General features: G+C 40.2%; 1 protein-coding gene across 3 annotated transcripts in view; it reads right to left on the bottom strand.

Annotated features, from left to right (window-relative positions):
• unc5c (unc-5 netrin receptor C) overlaps positions 1–16,927 on the bottom strand; it is a 146,711-nt gene that overhangs the window by 68,410 nt on the left and 61,374 nt on the right. For all 3 annotated transcript variants that reach the window (XM_039779257.1, XM_039779256.1, XM_039779255.1), the window contains exons 2-4: positions 13,292–13,522; positions 5,707–5,850; positions 303–406 (exon numbers count right to left, since the gene is read on the bottom strand). In XM_039779257.1, the coding sequence (XP_039635191.1) occupies positions 303–406; positions 5,707–5,850; positions 13,292–13,522 (479 nt within the window). The remainder of the gene's footprint in view (positions 1–302; positions 407–5,706; positions 5,851–13,291; positions 13,523–16,927) is intronic.

The raw sequence follows: 16,927 nt of genomic DNA on the forward strand, positions 1-16,927 counted from the left end.
AGATGAGCACTTTAGCTACCCATTATATACTTTTTTTTGTTTAAAAATCACACCAGAGAAGATGTCGACATTTCAGCAGAAACCGACCCTAAAAAAAAAAAAGTCAGTAAAGCTCTTCATATAAACCTCTTTTCAGAGCAGCCAGTTTATTGGATTTGAGGCGAGGAACTTTTTGTTGGGCTTAGTCTGGATAATCACAACTGCCTATAAGTGCATATTAGAACTTATCTTTTCAAACAAAAACTATAATTATCCTAACAACTACATTGCACTGGCTCAGTGAAATGTCTTTTTAACCTTACCTCAGCAGCTGGGATGCCTTCAGGTGGGCGACATTGGAGCAGCACTTCCTGTTCGAGTGACACTTCCTTCCCGAGAGGTTCCTGGTCAAATGTCTTCCTCAGGTCTACAATGAACAGACAGAAATATGTTGTGAATTAATATTTACCTCTGTGTCGTTGACATGTACAGTATATGCGAGGGCTGTTCTGAGAGCTATCTTTAATATTAAATAATATAATAATAATAATAATAATAATAATAATAATAATAATAATATTGGTATACTAACAATAAATCTTTAAAATAAAAGGCGGGGTCACTCATCAATAATAATAGCCACTGAGCGAACAGTGTGTATTTAAATGTTGGAAACAGTAACTGAGATGTAAGCTCTCTTTCTATCTCCCTCTCACACAGATAAACTTGCCTGAAGTAGATGGAAGGAAGATAGGGAGAAGGGGATCACTCGCCCTCCAATGAAAAACCAATATTTTTGTGGTGTGAGAGCTCTGATGGAGCTGACAGGGCAGGATTACTGAAGGTGTCATGCTACACTGGAACCCAAAGCCCATTAGACATATATCATAATCTGCTGCACAGACTGAGACAGGAGCAGCAGGCATCATACACAACAACAGAGGGGAGGGGTGGGAGGACAGAGAAGAGGACATAATGGGGAGTTACAGTTCTATTTGGGAACTTTGGAGTTACTGAAGCATCAAATCTACAATCAAACTCCACTGATAACATTTCCACAGCCTTCGCAATATTCGTAGAAAACACCCGCCTTTTTTACTGACACATTCAATCTAAAGCAGTAACCACCACAGCATGCTGGAAAATGACATGCTTTTCTTATACAACAACTCTACATACAGAATCTGGCAGGAACTGAACTCTGCAACTATGCCACCATTAACACCAAGCCAGTCTAGCTAACAGAGAAAAGCATGACTGAAGAGGGAGACAAACTAAGTTGAAAATGATGTCTTTGCCATAACTACAACCTGAGAGGTTATAGAGAACCATAAAGTCAAGCTCAAAACATTAAGGGTTGAACTAAGCAAGAAATATACATGTGAAACGACAGTTGATGTGTGAGATCCAGCTCTAATAAAACTGCAAAAAAGGCTGCAACAGTAAGACAAGTGTTGGGAGTCTGTGTTTACTTTACTTTTAATCTATACATTTCTGATAGCAACACATTTCCTCAGTTTCTTTTTCTACCTACCCCTAACTGTGTCCATGGAAACAAACCCAGAAATGACCCCGGTTCAGCAATTTGATCTGTGGAAAAGATATGGCAATTCTTCTTCACAGAACGCAATTAATACAGTAATGGACTGATATTGACATTGTGTGCCAACATAAAAAAGATAAAAGATATTTATTATATTAGATAACTACAACAATAGCACATTGGTTTGAATTTAAGGTTTAGATGCAAGTATACTGCAGACTGAAAGCCCCTTCAGTCACAGCGACACAGAATGTATGGCACGGCACATAATAAGTCTAATACTCTTGGGTACGAAAATGTTTAGGCTACAGCACCCACACCTATCATAGGAAAAAAAACTGTTCTTCAATGTCTGGGGAGATTGATATGGATATACTAAGGACAGGGCATTCTCACTAGTTTCTCGTAGGCATTACTTCATGCAATATCAAAAGACATCCCTAAAATCTGATCAAGATGCAGGTTCAATTTATTCATTACTTGCTTTCTTTTTATTCACTAGCTATTACATGAGAAGACATTAACTTAGAGACACTGTTCAGCTAACTGTTCCACATCCCCTGCAGGAGAAACTAGATCATGTTCTTATTACAGAATACATGATCAGGCTAAACCCGGAGGCCCAAAAGAATACCTATAGTCATTTTATAAGGTTAATTTTCTATTTGGATAAATTAACCTTAAAATAACAAATTCAATGACATCCCCCAGTTCAACCTGTGCATATGCGTGTCTTCAGGGGGATAAGCCATAACTCCACAAATGTCAATGTATTATAAAAGCTGAAAGTGTTGAATTGAAAGCAATTTCTGTAAAAGTCTGGTATGAAATTAAAAGAGGGAATGACTAGAGGGGCATATTCTGGGACGTAGCTTTATGGAATTTGATCCAGGAACAAACTGTTTGTTTTTCTTAAGATGGAAAGGTAAGGAAAGGATCAAATCTGTCTCAAAGGGGTACTGTCGTTTGAAGTTGTAAGAGTCATTCTACTGTTGCTCAGATGTCATAACTACAAAATGTAGAGATGGATCCTAGTTCAAACTGCCTCCGAAAGATAAAAGAAGATATAGTCACAGTATGACAGGTGAGGAGGAGAAGCAGGCACACCTTCTCCTTCACTGTATATCACTTCATGATATACAGTACTATTGTGTACTCCAGCCAAATCCAATAAATTAAATGTTAAAGCTACTGAAGAATATGCAATTCTTCACTAGTATCGCAGCATGCCATTTGGTGGTTTAAAATGGATTATAATGCCTAGCAGCCAACACCAGTGTGAATGGTTTGGCCCAACATGCTTTAAATTGGAAGAGATTGTTTATCATGAGAAGAGGTAAAAACTTGGACTTTAAAGCCATATAACCTCCTTAAACCCATATAAACGTATCAAAAGTTTTGATACTTTGATACTTTTCGATACCACACGTTTAAAACGATACAATTTCTATACATTCAATAGTATCGAAAGTACTGAAAAATAACAGATTTTCAACCCAAGGCTGCATGGATGAAACAACGAGGAAGAAAATGAACTGGTGCTTAACCTGTGGCTGTTACAGCATTCTCTCCAGAAACAAAACCACCATGTGACTGGAGGCAGAGCCCTCCTATTCTGTGTGCCTAGTTACATTTCTGTTTTTGTTGCCAGAAAACCCACAGTCCTTTTTTATTATTATTTTAGTGTTAAACTAGAGTCTGTTACTGCCACAACTACCACCAAGTGGATGCATTACTGTACAGAACATATACATCACAGTATATTGTAGTCTGCATTACATTATTAGTATTAATGTCATAGGCCAGTGTTTGTGCATTAATGTGAAATATTCCCTGTTTGTATTAGTCATTCTTCAAGTAGCAGATCAACTACAGCCTGTTAAACTAAAATTAGACACCCAGTGTTTGTATTGTTTTCATCATGATTTGCAAACCTTTGGCATTATCCTTGCTGAAACACAGTAAATAGCATGCAAGTGATTATTTTGCACTGTATGTTTTATTGGATGTGGGTTTAAATTATGCTTTCCCCTCTGGAGTCTCCTTTTCTCACTTCTCGTAACCCTGAACAGTACTGTGGGACACTGTAGGGTGTGGGACCAGCTGAGACGACATTCCTGTGGGAGTCACACCATTCCCTCCTCAGCAGACAAAATCTTTCAGCCTCAGTCGCCCTCAGAAGGATACACATGACATGACAACCATTACCTTAAGTACATATGTTGGGCTACTTGTCAAGCTAAATTACGCCAGCCTTACACTTCAGAAACATCATTGCTTAGTAAATCATTAGGTACTAATGCAAACATAGATTAGGAATGACCATTAAGACTTAAAATATCAAACAAATATCACTAGTAATAAAGTTGAGATTTTACTTGTTATGTTGTACTCATAAAAATATAAGGCCCAAACAAACAACAAAATCAATTTCCAGCTTTCTCAGTAAACATTACCCTCCAACAATCTTTTGAAAGGCATTTTAGTTAATTTGATTCATTTATTTAATTTGCTTCTGTGCACATGCTTTTATTGCCTCTCTTTGGCAAGCAATCACTGTTTCCCAACTATGGTGGCCAATCAAAACAAGGTGACAAGATGAAAAGGCAATCACAGGGAATTTACACATTCTCTCTTCCTCCAACAGGCACACAGAAACTCGGACAATACTTTTAGTCAGACCAGCCTTTTTGCAAGTCTAAAAGGCCGTTTTTCAACAAAACAACCTCTTAACTCGCCAGCGCTGGCTCTGACTCACCGTCTGATTAAACTGTATATGTTTAGATGATGGGAGAGGAGAGGAAAACAAGCCCAGTTTCCATTAGCCTAACAGGATAGAGCCTGGCTCTGACAAGAAGCCTGCCTGAAGAGAAAGCACAGCAGAGGAGCTAATCCATTCAGCAGAAGCTAATGGGAGGGGAAGAGGGGTCCATTGTGATTTGAGGGATAGGTTAGTGCTGGAAGGCTGCTCATCATGGGTGATTATAGGAGGTGGAGCAGCGGGAGTGGGCTCGGCGGGAGACTGAGAGGCATGATTCTGATTCACCAGGCTAGTATAAAAGAAGCAGTAATGAGAAGAGCTACTGGTGTTTGAAAAAGAGGGAATACACTGAATTCAAAGAAATGTATACAGAAAACAGGGGGGGGCAGTAAGAGAGAGAGTTAGAGAGACAGTGATACAACAATGCAGAGAAGGAAAAGGAGTTAGGTGAGATATGAATTGAGAGGGACAGGTATATGATTGCTAACTGACTCTAAATGGAATAGATCAAGTGAAAACCAAGGATATTGACTCCATACTGTGCTACTAAGTGAAAATGAAATCATTCTGACATTGGCACTGAGATGCCAGCCAAATATTAAGCTCAAGTGATATCACTATCAAGCCCTATCCAGCAGTGATACCAATATATTTGATGCAGACTACAACACACGCTGCAAGTGGGTGTTGCATTTTGTTTGCCACAAGTCAAAACATGACATGTCAGTCACAATGCCTTATAATGACTTAGACAGGAGTTGAAAGTTTGATGATCTAGCTGATACTACAAAAGAAGTGTGTAAGCAGTTGTGTTATGTAATAAGTGTTGTGTTGCAGAAGCATTGCCTTGATGTCACATTTATAGCTACTCTTACAAACTCTGCTTTCCTCACCATGTCCTCTGGGATTTTATAACTTTTTCAGATTTTGATTGGCAGATCTTTTGGGAAACAGTTAAAAATGAGCCCAAACTTTAGAGAACAGAATGTTTCTCATTACTTGGAAAAAACTGTGTAATGCACAGGCAGAGAACAAATGAGGACCACCTACAGGAAAAAAAAGAGGGAACACTGGCATAAACATGTAGCCTCTCTACTGTGTATACACTTCTGCAGCTCTCCCCTACCTCTGCACTATATAGTATAGGTTTATACTGTACACAGGGAAACGGATTCAGATTCTGTAGGCTTTTTACCAACTCAAGTTCAAAGGGACACTTGAGTCCCATGTTTGTAAAAACCTTTTTTTCACTGCCTCTATCTCCAGAATCTGTAAATCTGTCATGATGCACAAGTTGGTCTGCGAGACACATTTCTTTGGCAGCCAAGAGATTTTGTGTGGAGAGGAATACAAAGATAAGAGAGAAGATAAAGACTGAGTAATGGGATAAAGAGCAAGCTGAAGGGAGGGGGAGAATACTCACAGGCGATGCGGACATGGGATTTGCGACTCTTGGTGGTCCCTGCAGAGCTCCAGGCCACACACTGACACCAGAAGTCCTCCGGCCCAAACAGCTCCTCCACCTGCTGCCGAGTGATCTCTATGCTTGCCTCTCTCACTACCAGGCCTGTGAGGAAAGACAGAAAGGAGCGAAAGGCAGAAAATATTAGTACATATCGACAGAGAATAAAATGAGGCACTTAAACAGACCAAAAATGAGTCAGTAGATATCATATACACTACCATTACACAATCCACACATTGAAATGTATTCTATCACCTGGGAGAGATCAATGCTAACGTCAGTACCCTATCAAACGTATCAGTACAATTTACATCAGTCACATCACATGCTTTGACTGGGTATTTCTGTGTGTGTGTGTGTGTGTGTGTGTGTGTGTGTGTTTGTGTGTGTGTGTGTTGTGTGTGTCAGCCTGGCCCTGATTTCAGAGCCAGAGCGCTGAGCTGTTTGGGTCTGGGCCCTGTGGGGGAGGATTCTCAGCGTCATGGCTACCACAATCCTGTTTGCTAACTCCTCTGATTACTGCTCATCTGGGTGCCAGGACCCAAACAAACAAATCATTCCCAAAACAAATGCCTCTACCCACAGCTGCCCCTCTAGAGCAGATTACGCTGCTGCTGCTGCTACTACCATGTGTGTATGTTGAGCATAGGAATCGAGTGCATTCATATATGTTTGAATTATGTGGTGCGAGAACATTCACTGAAGCTACAGATGCTTCACATGCAATATCATGCCTTATTTCAGCTCATCCATCATCCTTTTTTGATTGAATGGGATATCTCTGAGGACAATGGTGATATCACAAAGTCCTTGTAAAAGTAAGAAATGTACTACAGTAAGACAGACTGCGTATTTCATTATGAGAAAATTCACACTTGGATTTACCTTGAATATCTGAACCCATCATGAGCAGGGTTGATACAAAAGATAATTATTTTATATGTGTTAAGACAGTCGCTAGTTCTGCTGGCCTCTAGAACAACCAAAATTTCATGTAGGAAACACTTTATAGGACACATTGACTTATTGAATAGTGCTGCAATAGTTCTGCAGATTTTTTAGAAGACATGACGAGATCATGCTGTGGATATCCAATGCCACCTCATCCCCAAAGTGCTGCTCTATGAGGTTTAAATGTAGGGGTTGTGCAGTCCACTGGAAAAAAAGTTAAGTTGATGTCATTTTCCTGGAACTGTCATGCTCATGTACCTGGTCAGCATGCAATTATGTTAAAGTGGACTGTGACATTCAAATTGTTGCCCAGTATTTCAGTTACTACTGAAGGGCCTTTTGTGTGCCTAGGAGCATTCCCTACACCATTACACCAGGGGGGATGCACACACACACACACACACACACACACACACACACACACACACACACACACACACACACACACACACACACACACACACACACACACACACACACACTTGTTAGCTGACATCATGACAGAAACTGGGAGTCTTCTGTTACAGTTGTAGTACATCCAATACAAAGTGTAATGAGTTGTGCATGCTGTTCTTTTACTAAGCAGTTATGTGGATATTAATATAGCCTGCCTATAGTATTGACTATATATATATATATTGCCATTTCTTACCACTTTAACACTGCTGCTGCCTGGAAGCTTTGAGTCATTGTCAAGTGACTAACTAGTATGAACAATCTGTTTACATGAACAGGGAAGTGTACATCTTATTATTGTTTTATAGACATTATACTCTATGTTTTTGCACATTATAATGGCTAAAGTTAATTTAAAATTTGTTTTTTTGTTTTTACAAACATCCCAAACACTCTGTCCGTAGCGCACACCATTGCCTAGCACTTCAATCACAATGATGAGGCCGGTGTCTCTTGAGGAGACACAAATTAAAAGGGCTGCAGAGAGTGCATACCAATTTAAACAGGGGACAGTTGTGGAATTAATGATGTGGCTGTGTTTTCAGAAGTACAAACTGGAGTTTGTCCAAACATAAGTGTAATGTTTAATTAAATGAGCTAACTGTAACTATTTTTAGGTGTGGATAGTTAGCCAGCCAACTCTTCGACCTGCCTTTATTTAAGCATGGTAACAGTTACCTCCTTATTCCTCCTCCAGTTTTTGGAAAACAATTGGGAGAAGGAAGAGGCTTTAGATAAGTTAACTACGGATACTATAAAAACAACAGTGAGCAAAGATCCTACAGATTCCGGTGTTAGTGCTAATCTCTAGCTAGCTAACATGTTGAGAAGGTTTGTTCCTTTTTAACAGGATGGGATGGCCCAATGGGAGCACCCTAGTGATAAGAAGACCGGTTGTTTTAAGTAACCCGCTATATAAGCTGTAGTTCAGAGAATAGTATAGATCCAAGACAAAACTGACAGAAATGCGTCTACTACTTCAGCACCACGGACAGCATCATGGCTTTATTAATACACGGCCCGGGATCATAGAGTCCAAATTGCACAAACTGTAGTCAGATAAAGGATCAATGAGTTAGTTAGGCAGACTAGACTAACATATTCAACAACAAAAATCTCTCTGCCACTTAAGGATGGATACGGGGGATGGCAGGTTAACAAGAGGAATGTATTTTGGTCATTTTGCTAACAAGGGGGATGGCATCCCCCCTTAAATCACCTACTGGGGACAACAGCAGCTAATAAAACTAAGTATTAAGTCATTTTAAACTTAGCTTAATCCTCATTGTTTTCATTAGCTGCAGCTGTGTTTTTTATGCTGATTATACAACTATGCTTCTGTAAAAATGGCCCTGTGGCAAGCAAATTAAACAATTGTTTGAGCTACATACTGTAAATTTCATGTTATGTATTTATTTTTTTAACTGAGCTTACCCAAGAGATGCTGTGTGTTGTTGATGTGACATTATCATGAGCTGCCTTGAAATTGTCACAGATAACTCATCGTGTCCCAATGTTCATTCAATCAGTAACCTAAACTGTGCCTGAAATCTAATTCATTACCTGCTGAACTAGATATCAAATGGACCTTTCTGAGACACACTGTGAACCTTTGCCAGTAATCTAAAATTGAAATTTGAAAAAAACAACAGTGCAGTTAATATTGTGTATGCTCACTCATACTGCAATAGATTTATCAAGGAAATAGTAGCAAATTCTTACCTTTTACCTTGATGTTAGGAAAATATGACAATTGCTTTGTTCCTTTAATTGCCCAAACATTCCATTCAGTTTAGTTTACATGATGAAGACATTGTGACAGGAAAGAGTCCGTATCACAAAGCATACAAATGACTATAACTGCTGTTATATTGCTACAATGGAACAGGAATCCTAATGTCTTAGTTTTTTTATTTTTTTATGTATTTGACCATTACCATTATACTCCTCTTCTGGATGAGCACATTTTGTACAAAGGCTCAAGATCTGTTCGGTTCAAGTAGGTTTACGCAGTACGTGTCTGAATTTCTGGTTGAATGAAAAATGCAAAGAGACTGGATGGTTAAAAAATGAACATGCCATTTTATTTCAGGTTCAGTGCATTCACACAGCCTCATTGTTCTGGCACACACACCAAGCAGAGTGACATCCCACACACCAGCTTAGCTCTCATGTAAAATTTACACAGTGTGCCGACAGGCAGGAGAACAGCCGCGTCTGTTGTGTGCGCATTTGCTTCTGCATGTATGTGTGTGTCCACATGCGTCAAAGGGTGTGTGTCTGTGGTTGTCTGTACTGTATGCCAGTGTTTTGTGAGAAGATGTTTACTGTTAGTTTGAGAATGTCAAGGATGGATGTGATGGATGTGAGAACATCACACACACACACACAGTATGAGAGGGAAAATCAATAGTGGAAACCATAAGATGATATTAATTCTCAGAGGGTGTACAACACACGCCAGAATCTGTAAATTTCTGTCTGTGCTCCAGACCGTTTTTGAAAAAGGTTCAACAGTGGTGAATTATTTGTTTGATATTGTTAGAATAAGCCCCTGCACCATAAGATAGCCTCAAGTGACAATGATGACCAGCTATAAGTCTACTTTAAGAGTAATTCACTTCAACACATCAGAAGGATCACTCTAGCAGAATAGCAGGGCTCTGATCTGAGCCTGCTGACCTCATCCAGTGACTTCATGTGTTTACTCAGCTAGCAGCTCTTAGTACACTGTATAGCATTACAAGGAGAACAACAAAACAGACAGACTTCCACTCAATTTGCAATCGAGAGGGGCAAAGCAAGTGTGGCCCGTGTCAGGACCAGCGATGAGGGGCTACTTCACACGTCAGTGTGGCCATTAGTAGTAGAAATGATTCTACAATAGGTCCCATTAATAGGCTGAAGAAGTGTGCCTCATTGGAGATGATTCATTATTAATGTAGTCATTAAAGTGAGCCAGCCTAGCTCCTTAGTGTTAGCACTGGCTAACATTATTGATCATACCAGTCAGGCAGAAAAGGAGGCATTGGCCATTGAAGGAGGAGGGAGGGGGGTAAGTGCTCTGATTATCTGGCCAGATGAAGAGTACTCCTGTTTGATCTTCTAACTCATATCTCAGATAGAGTGACAAGCTGTCTCCAGTGTATATTACACTAGCTGTGCCTACTTATTATTAATTTGCATTCGCTCAGATCAATGCTCCTTTTGCTCACAACGGACTTCAACCTGCCCTCAACACTGGAAGGTAAATGCTACATTGTTCAGGTGACAGCATGGTGAGTCTCTGAAGCTAAATCATCACTGGGGAGAAGGCCATTTGTCAAAATTGCCATCACGCTTTGTTCCTTCTCACCACTATTTTCATTGTTGCCTCCTGCTAAGTCACATTTTGTACATGTGGTCTGAATGTATGGCTTTTTATCATGTGCATCCTCATAATTTCACGCAAAACTGGTCTCAGTTCACGTCAGAATGCTTCTGCTCTCAAGCTGAACTTTACAAAACATTTTTTTTTGCATGTTACTTGCGCTACACATAGCCCACTGCGTGTCACATCCGTTGGATTAGAAAGCCTTTAGCCAGGAAATATACCTGCGTGATGTCTCATGGAAAGCCGCAGTCAAGAGCTGCAGGTGAGTTATTTCTCGCTGTGAAGAAAATTGTGAAGGGAAAGGCTATCACTGAATCATGCCCCCTATTGCTGATTACACTGCAACTATTGATGCCCTACAAATTTTGCCTTCAGCAGGAGGTAGTTGTTATGACGGAAATATTATATAAATTATTCTTATTTGTGTCCTACAGTGCCTAAAAATATTATTCACCCCCCAAGTTTTCATGTTTTATTGTGGTACAACATTGAATCAAAGTAGATTCAATGTGGCTTTTCTGATCAACAAAAAAAGACCCTTTAATGTCAAATTGAAAACAGATCTCTAAAAAGTTTTCTAAATTAATTACAAAATTTGAAATAAAAATACTAGTTTCAATAAGTATTCACCCCGTCAAGTCAGTATTTAGTAAATGCAGTATTTATTGCTTGTGTTCTTTTGTCTCAATGGTGCAGGTTTTGCTGTTTTCTATCTACTTTGATTTAATGTTGTAAGACAATAAAACACAATGACTTCCAAAGAGGGTGAATACTTTTTATTCACACTGTATTTCACCCTTGATGAGACAACAGTACTGTATAAAGGCACTTATTTGGGAGATATAAACTTCCATTGCCCAACCCTACTGTTGTCATTACAAGACCACTACTCTATTTCAAATGTCAAATACATGCGATACACACAAACAAACAGCTCTGTTGTTCCTGTGCATGGATATGAAGTGGACCTAATTGTCATATGAACATGTCAAACATCTGGATAAAGATCTGTGGAGCCTTTAGCCTAACTGAACACCACCATTTGCAGTTTTTGTCCTCACTCTCTCTCAGTCTCTTGCACTCTTTTAATCTCATTATCTTATTTTCATAAGATCATAAGTTCTTGCCAACATGAAAGTGAGACATAGAGAGAGGACAAAAGAAAAAGAGAAAAACACAGGGGGTGGGGAGAGAGGAGGGGAGAGATCCAATTTCTTCAGGCTACACTATCATTGTTATTGACCAGGCAGGCCAGTTTCTATCGGTGCTCCTTTTCTGTCAATCTGGGGAAATCAGAGCACAATGGTGTGGGTTGAGAGAGATTACACACATCCACTGGACTCTAGTGGTGTTGTGTGTGTGTTTGTGTGTGCGTGTGTGGTGCAAGGGCATAAATGAATGAATATCTGTGCAGTAAATAGCATGTGGATACGGCTGTGTACAGTGGGTGAGTGTGTGATGTGTGGGTTGTTTTCCATGTTGATGCTTTTAGCACAAAACCTTCTGACACAAAGGCTAAGAGCCGCTGATACCTTCACCATCTTCTTTGTCATAATCATAACCATGAAACACATCCTCAGATCTGTGTATTCTTCCTAAAGTACACTAGGTCAAAATGAAAGGATTTCAGGTTGGGATTCAGTTTCCAATACTCCTTTTATATTTGTACTGGCTGCTACACTCTTTTTGTATCTGCTTTTGTATCTTGTACCTGTGCTTACAACAATATAAAAAAGCACTTGCAATGCATTTTTCACGAAATACTTCAGATACAACATGCAACAGAACACTTGAAGATCCTTGAAGTGCATGTAAGTGTGTTTTTACATGCCTAAAGATTCAAATGTAAGTGAAGGAGCACCTGTCAGTGTGTCTGTGTATGAGCATGCAGACATGTGTGTGGCAAAACAGTAGGATGAAAAGGGTAAATGCGATGTGATTGGTACCTGTGGGCGACAGAAAGAACTCATTTTCCAATACAGCAGCTGAATGCAGCCAATCAGTGTTGGCCTGTTATGTGTAATGGCTCTGGTGCCTTCAGGGGCTGAATTCTATTGAAAACAACCGCCCCTGCTGGAGCTTTGCTACCTCTATTTCCTCTAGATTCGTACAAACATGTACATAAACACACACTACACACTGAAAGGCACACATATGACAAGTTGTTGTGCTAGTATGCCCCAAAAATACAATGTCCTCATTCAGCCTTTTTCTGCAGATAAGGAGAAGCCACTCATTTATCCAATAAACTGGCCTGTAAGAGTGATTAGCAGACAAACATTGTGTGTATGTTTGTGCATGTTTTGATTTACCCCACCTCCTACAAAATATGATTATTCTACTAATTTACTGAATAATAATGTCAGGCAACATTTTTGCCAGTCCAGGAAGTGTGATCTACTAAAACAGAAGTCATAGGGTGGAAGTCGGGGTGAATGTTTGGACATATAAAGCAATACATGCATCCTGTGTCATGCTTCAAGTTACCATTTAAACATTTTTTTTAACCAATACAATGATCTTTCATTATTCCTTTTTATTATAACTGCTTTGAGTTTCTAAAAACATAAGCATGAAGACATTAATTAGTGTTCAAGATTAATTTTCCCTCATTATATTGATATAAAAAACTGCAACTCATGTCACCAAAAACACATTTGCAAATTCAAATTCAAATTTTTTACATATAATATTAACTTTTTTATGAGACAGTTGATTTGGAGCCACATTTGAATATGTATGCAGCTGATTCATTTTACTGACCAGAGTTCTCGTCAACCCGCTCCTCCACAGTGTGCTCCTTCTGGTGAACCCACTCGCTGTTACACTTGAAGTAGATCTGGGTGGCGGGCGTGGCCTTGCAGTACAGGTTGACCGGCTTGTTCTTCACTATGTAGGCCTCCTCGGGTTCCATCAAAAACACAGGGAGTGGCTCGGGGGGGTCTGAAGGAAAGGTTTCCGGAAGATCACCGAGCCCAATGAATTCATCATCAACTGTGAAGAGAGAGAGGGGAAGTAGACGGAGGGAGGGAGCAACAGATGAAAGGAAAGATGAAGGGAGGGAGAGGTTGAAAACAGAGGCAGAAAGCCCCAGAAAGAGAGAGAAAGGATGGGTTGTGAGAGAAAGGAAAGCAGACAAGAGACAGTGGGACAGTGTATTATAACCACAGTCTTTGCATGGGATTATCCATTCGCACAGCACACAGAGAAATCCCTATCATTTGATATTTTGGAATGTTTACACAAGTGTATTTTAGAGTGCAGGAAATTCTGGGATTCCTCTCAGGCAATAAGGCTGCATGGATTTACAGAAACCGGGCCTTTGCTTGGTTTAACCACAACCAGCTACCGCTGAGAAACGAGAGAGGCAGAGCCAATAATGAGAAGCAGAGTTCAGAGGTTGACTCTGAGGAACTGAAGTTATAAGCTGATCTCTCTCCCATTTTCTCTCTTGCTCCCTCTCTTTCTTTTTGCTTTTGTCTCTCTCACACACACACTAGCTTACAGACACATGCATGCATGCACATACACATGCAGCAGATCTAATGACCTCAGGCTTTTGGCCCAGTTTGTGCCATTCCTCGGATACTTCTGCAGTAGACAGATACGCTTCCCTGTAATTACAACTCCCTTTCATCTCCCTGTCTTAAATCACATACACACAACTGCATGTGTACACGCACTTGCTCACACACAAACATGAACAAATGCTCACAGTGCCACAAAACATTCCAGGCACACAAATATATGGGCATACACGCCCACGAGCGAGCGCGGCTAACTTTCTAACTCTTTGAAGAGAGGAGGATGAAGCCTATTCGCCACCCCATTTGTCACCTCCAGAACTGTTCTATTCTTACCATTGAACCGGTAGACATCAATTATTCACAAGTGTGAAAGAAAGAAGGCAGAGTAATAGAGACAGAGATACAGTGGGAAACAGAAGGTGAGAAAGAGAGAGCGAGGAAGGGGAGAGAGAGAGAGAGAGAGAGAGAGAGAGAGAGAGAGAGAGAGAGAGAGAGGGTGAAAGTAACTCAGCCAGACAGACATAGATTGAGACATCGAAATGGAGTTGGGCAGACAGACAGAAACATAGCACAGGAGAACAGAAACAGGAAGGCAGACTGTTCGGATAACAAAAGACTTTATCAGCCCATCAGTAATTCTTCCATGTCCTTCTATCTACCCGCCTCGCTGTCCTGTGTGGACACGCTGGAGCCTTGTTGTCTGACAGAGGTTGCCTCCTGGATGCTTTGGGGGCACTAAATAATGTCTCGGCAGCAGATATCTCCCCACGATGTCTCTCTAATGTTATCTCTCCCTCCATACCTGCCAGAGATTGAAGTTGATTGCTCGGAAATGAAAGGGCAGGGGGAACCAATCAGGAAATGACCAAAGCCATCCTCACCACAACGATGGAGGAGGGTTTGTCTGTGTACTGTTATGAAAGTGTTTTTGTTTCTGGGTATGATGCTAAGTTCTCTTTTAGAGTGTTTGTGAGTGTGTGATCTCAACAGAAAAAGTTCCAACTTCTCTCTGGCTCCTAATCGGCTGCTAATTGAGCAGAGGCAGTCAAACTTAAGTGTCCTCTGACCTTTAAGAGTAACCGCCTCCTTATACAGTTTGGGTGCAATGAAGACCATGATCATTAGCTGTTTTGATAAACTTTCTTTTGCTCTCTATTCAAACAAAAAACGCTGAAACATTGTCGAGCTTATCATCCTTCATGTCTTTATGAAGGTGACGACTGTTTAATGTAGAAGTCTACTTCAGCAGACCTTAGCTTAGTCTGTTCTTTTCTGCTCTATAGTCCTCAGTCCACCCACATCCTTAGCCAGGGGACCATGACCCAGAAACAGGCAAAGAGAGCCAAGGAAACTCATTAAAGATTGTGTTAGCCTTCTTTCACCCTCCATTCCCATTATCTCTCCATCTCTCTCTCCCTCCTGGCTCCTTCGCTCTGTCGAACTGTGAGGCAGAGAGATCTGAAACAGCCATGAAAGCGTCGCTCCCTTACACACAGAGAGAGAGACGCGCGCCTCACATGCTCACACACACACGCGCAAGCATTAATGCGCACAGAGGCACACACAAACTCGCTCACAGATATTCTAATTCATCAACTTCCTCAGTGCGAGAAATAATAAACTCAAGTGAATGGAACTAGCCCTCCAGTGAAAAATCAGCCCAGAAATGAAAAAAAGACACCACACGATAAAATGAAAGACCCTCACTCCTTCCAATCACAATCTCCTATCCCCCTGCCCCACCCCCCCCACACACACACACACACACACAAAACTGAACACCCAGCATCCCAGCACCTCCCTCCTTCATCCCTGGTGAACAGAATCCTGAGAGCAACAAGAAGCTCAAAAAGAAACTGGCTCCCTCCCATTGTCTCCATTCATATGCAATGAGAAGACATTTCATGATAAAATTGTTTGAAGATTTTGGCATCACCACGTTCAAGATGATGCAATCTTTGTGGAAACCTAGCTATGGGGTCTATAATCACAAACCTAATACTCAGGAACATATTACCATACTTTGTACAAATCAAATATGCATTATGAAATAGTTTTCCCTCTCTTTCTTTAGTGTCATATCACTTTTAATTGGAACATTAACATGGCATGCCTCCACTGTTTGATATGCAATATGGATTTTTCCAAGCATTTGTAATTCTGTGGCTTGATTTTAATCAGAAAATTTGCCTCCATATTGAGTGTTTAAAATTTAATGAAATATGTCCTCGCAGCAGTTTTATTCAAATTGTATTTTGCTCTGTAATTGGGGTGAGTTTTCCTAATTCATATTGTAAGTCTTATTAGTGAATATTTTAAGACTCAAATTGAATATTAGTTTAATTTTATATCAGTTCCACATCTTAACTACAAAAAGTTTTGAAGATAAATGAGCTGCATCTTGATTGACCTCAAAATAAAGTTAATGAATAAATGAAATGTGCCTTCTTGCATTATCAATGAATTCATCAGGTAGAGGGCAAAACTGTTTGAAAAAAGTAGGATGAGAATGAATCATCCAAGCTTAGCAAGTGGGAGTGAAGAGAGGTAGGAGAGGGTCTTGGCAGTCAGCCCCTATTTGGCTTGAAGCAACTCCAATAGGTGTGGGAGTGGAGCAATATTAAGGAATGATTACATTTTGGACACAAGCAAATCAAAATCAAACCTTAACACTGGCACAGCTACATATCAAAGTGCAGTCTCAGAGATAAGACAAACAGAGCTCTGAAAGAAACGTGCACAACAAGGCTTAACTTGAGCTAAAAAAAAATCTCTGTGTTACATAAATACATAAACTGTTGCAAAGAGAAGTGCATAACACCCACACCAAACACAAGCACATAGAAATTCACATCAAATGCATGAGGTTAGA

The sequence above is a fragment of the Perca fluviatilis genome, chromosome 17 (assembly GCF_010015445.1).
Source record: "Perca fluviatilis chromosome 17, GENO_Pfluv_1.0, whole genome shotgun sequence".
NCBI classification, from domain to species: domain Eukaryota; kingdom Metazoa; phylum Chordata; class Actinopteri; order Perciformes; family Percidae; genus Perca; species Perca fluviatilis.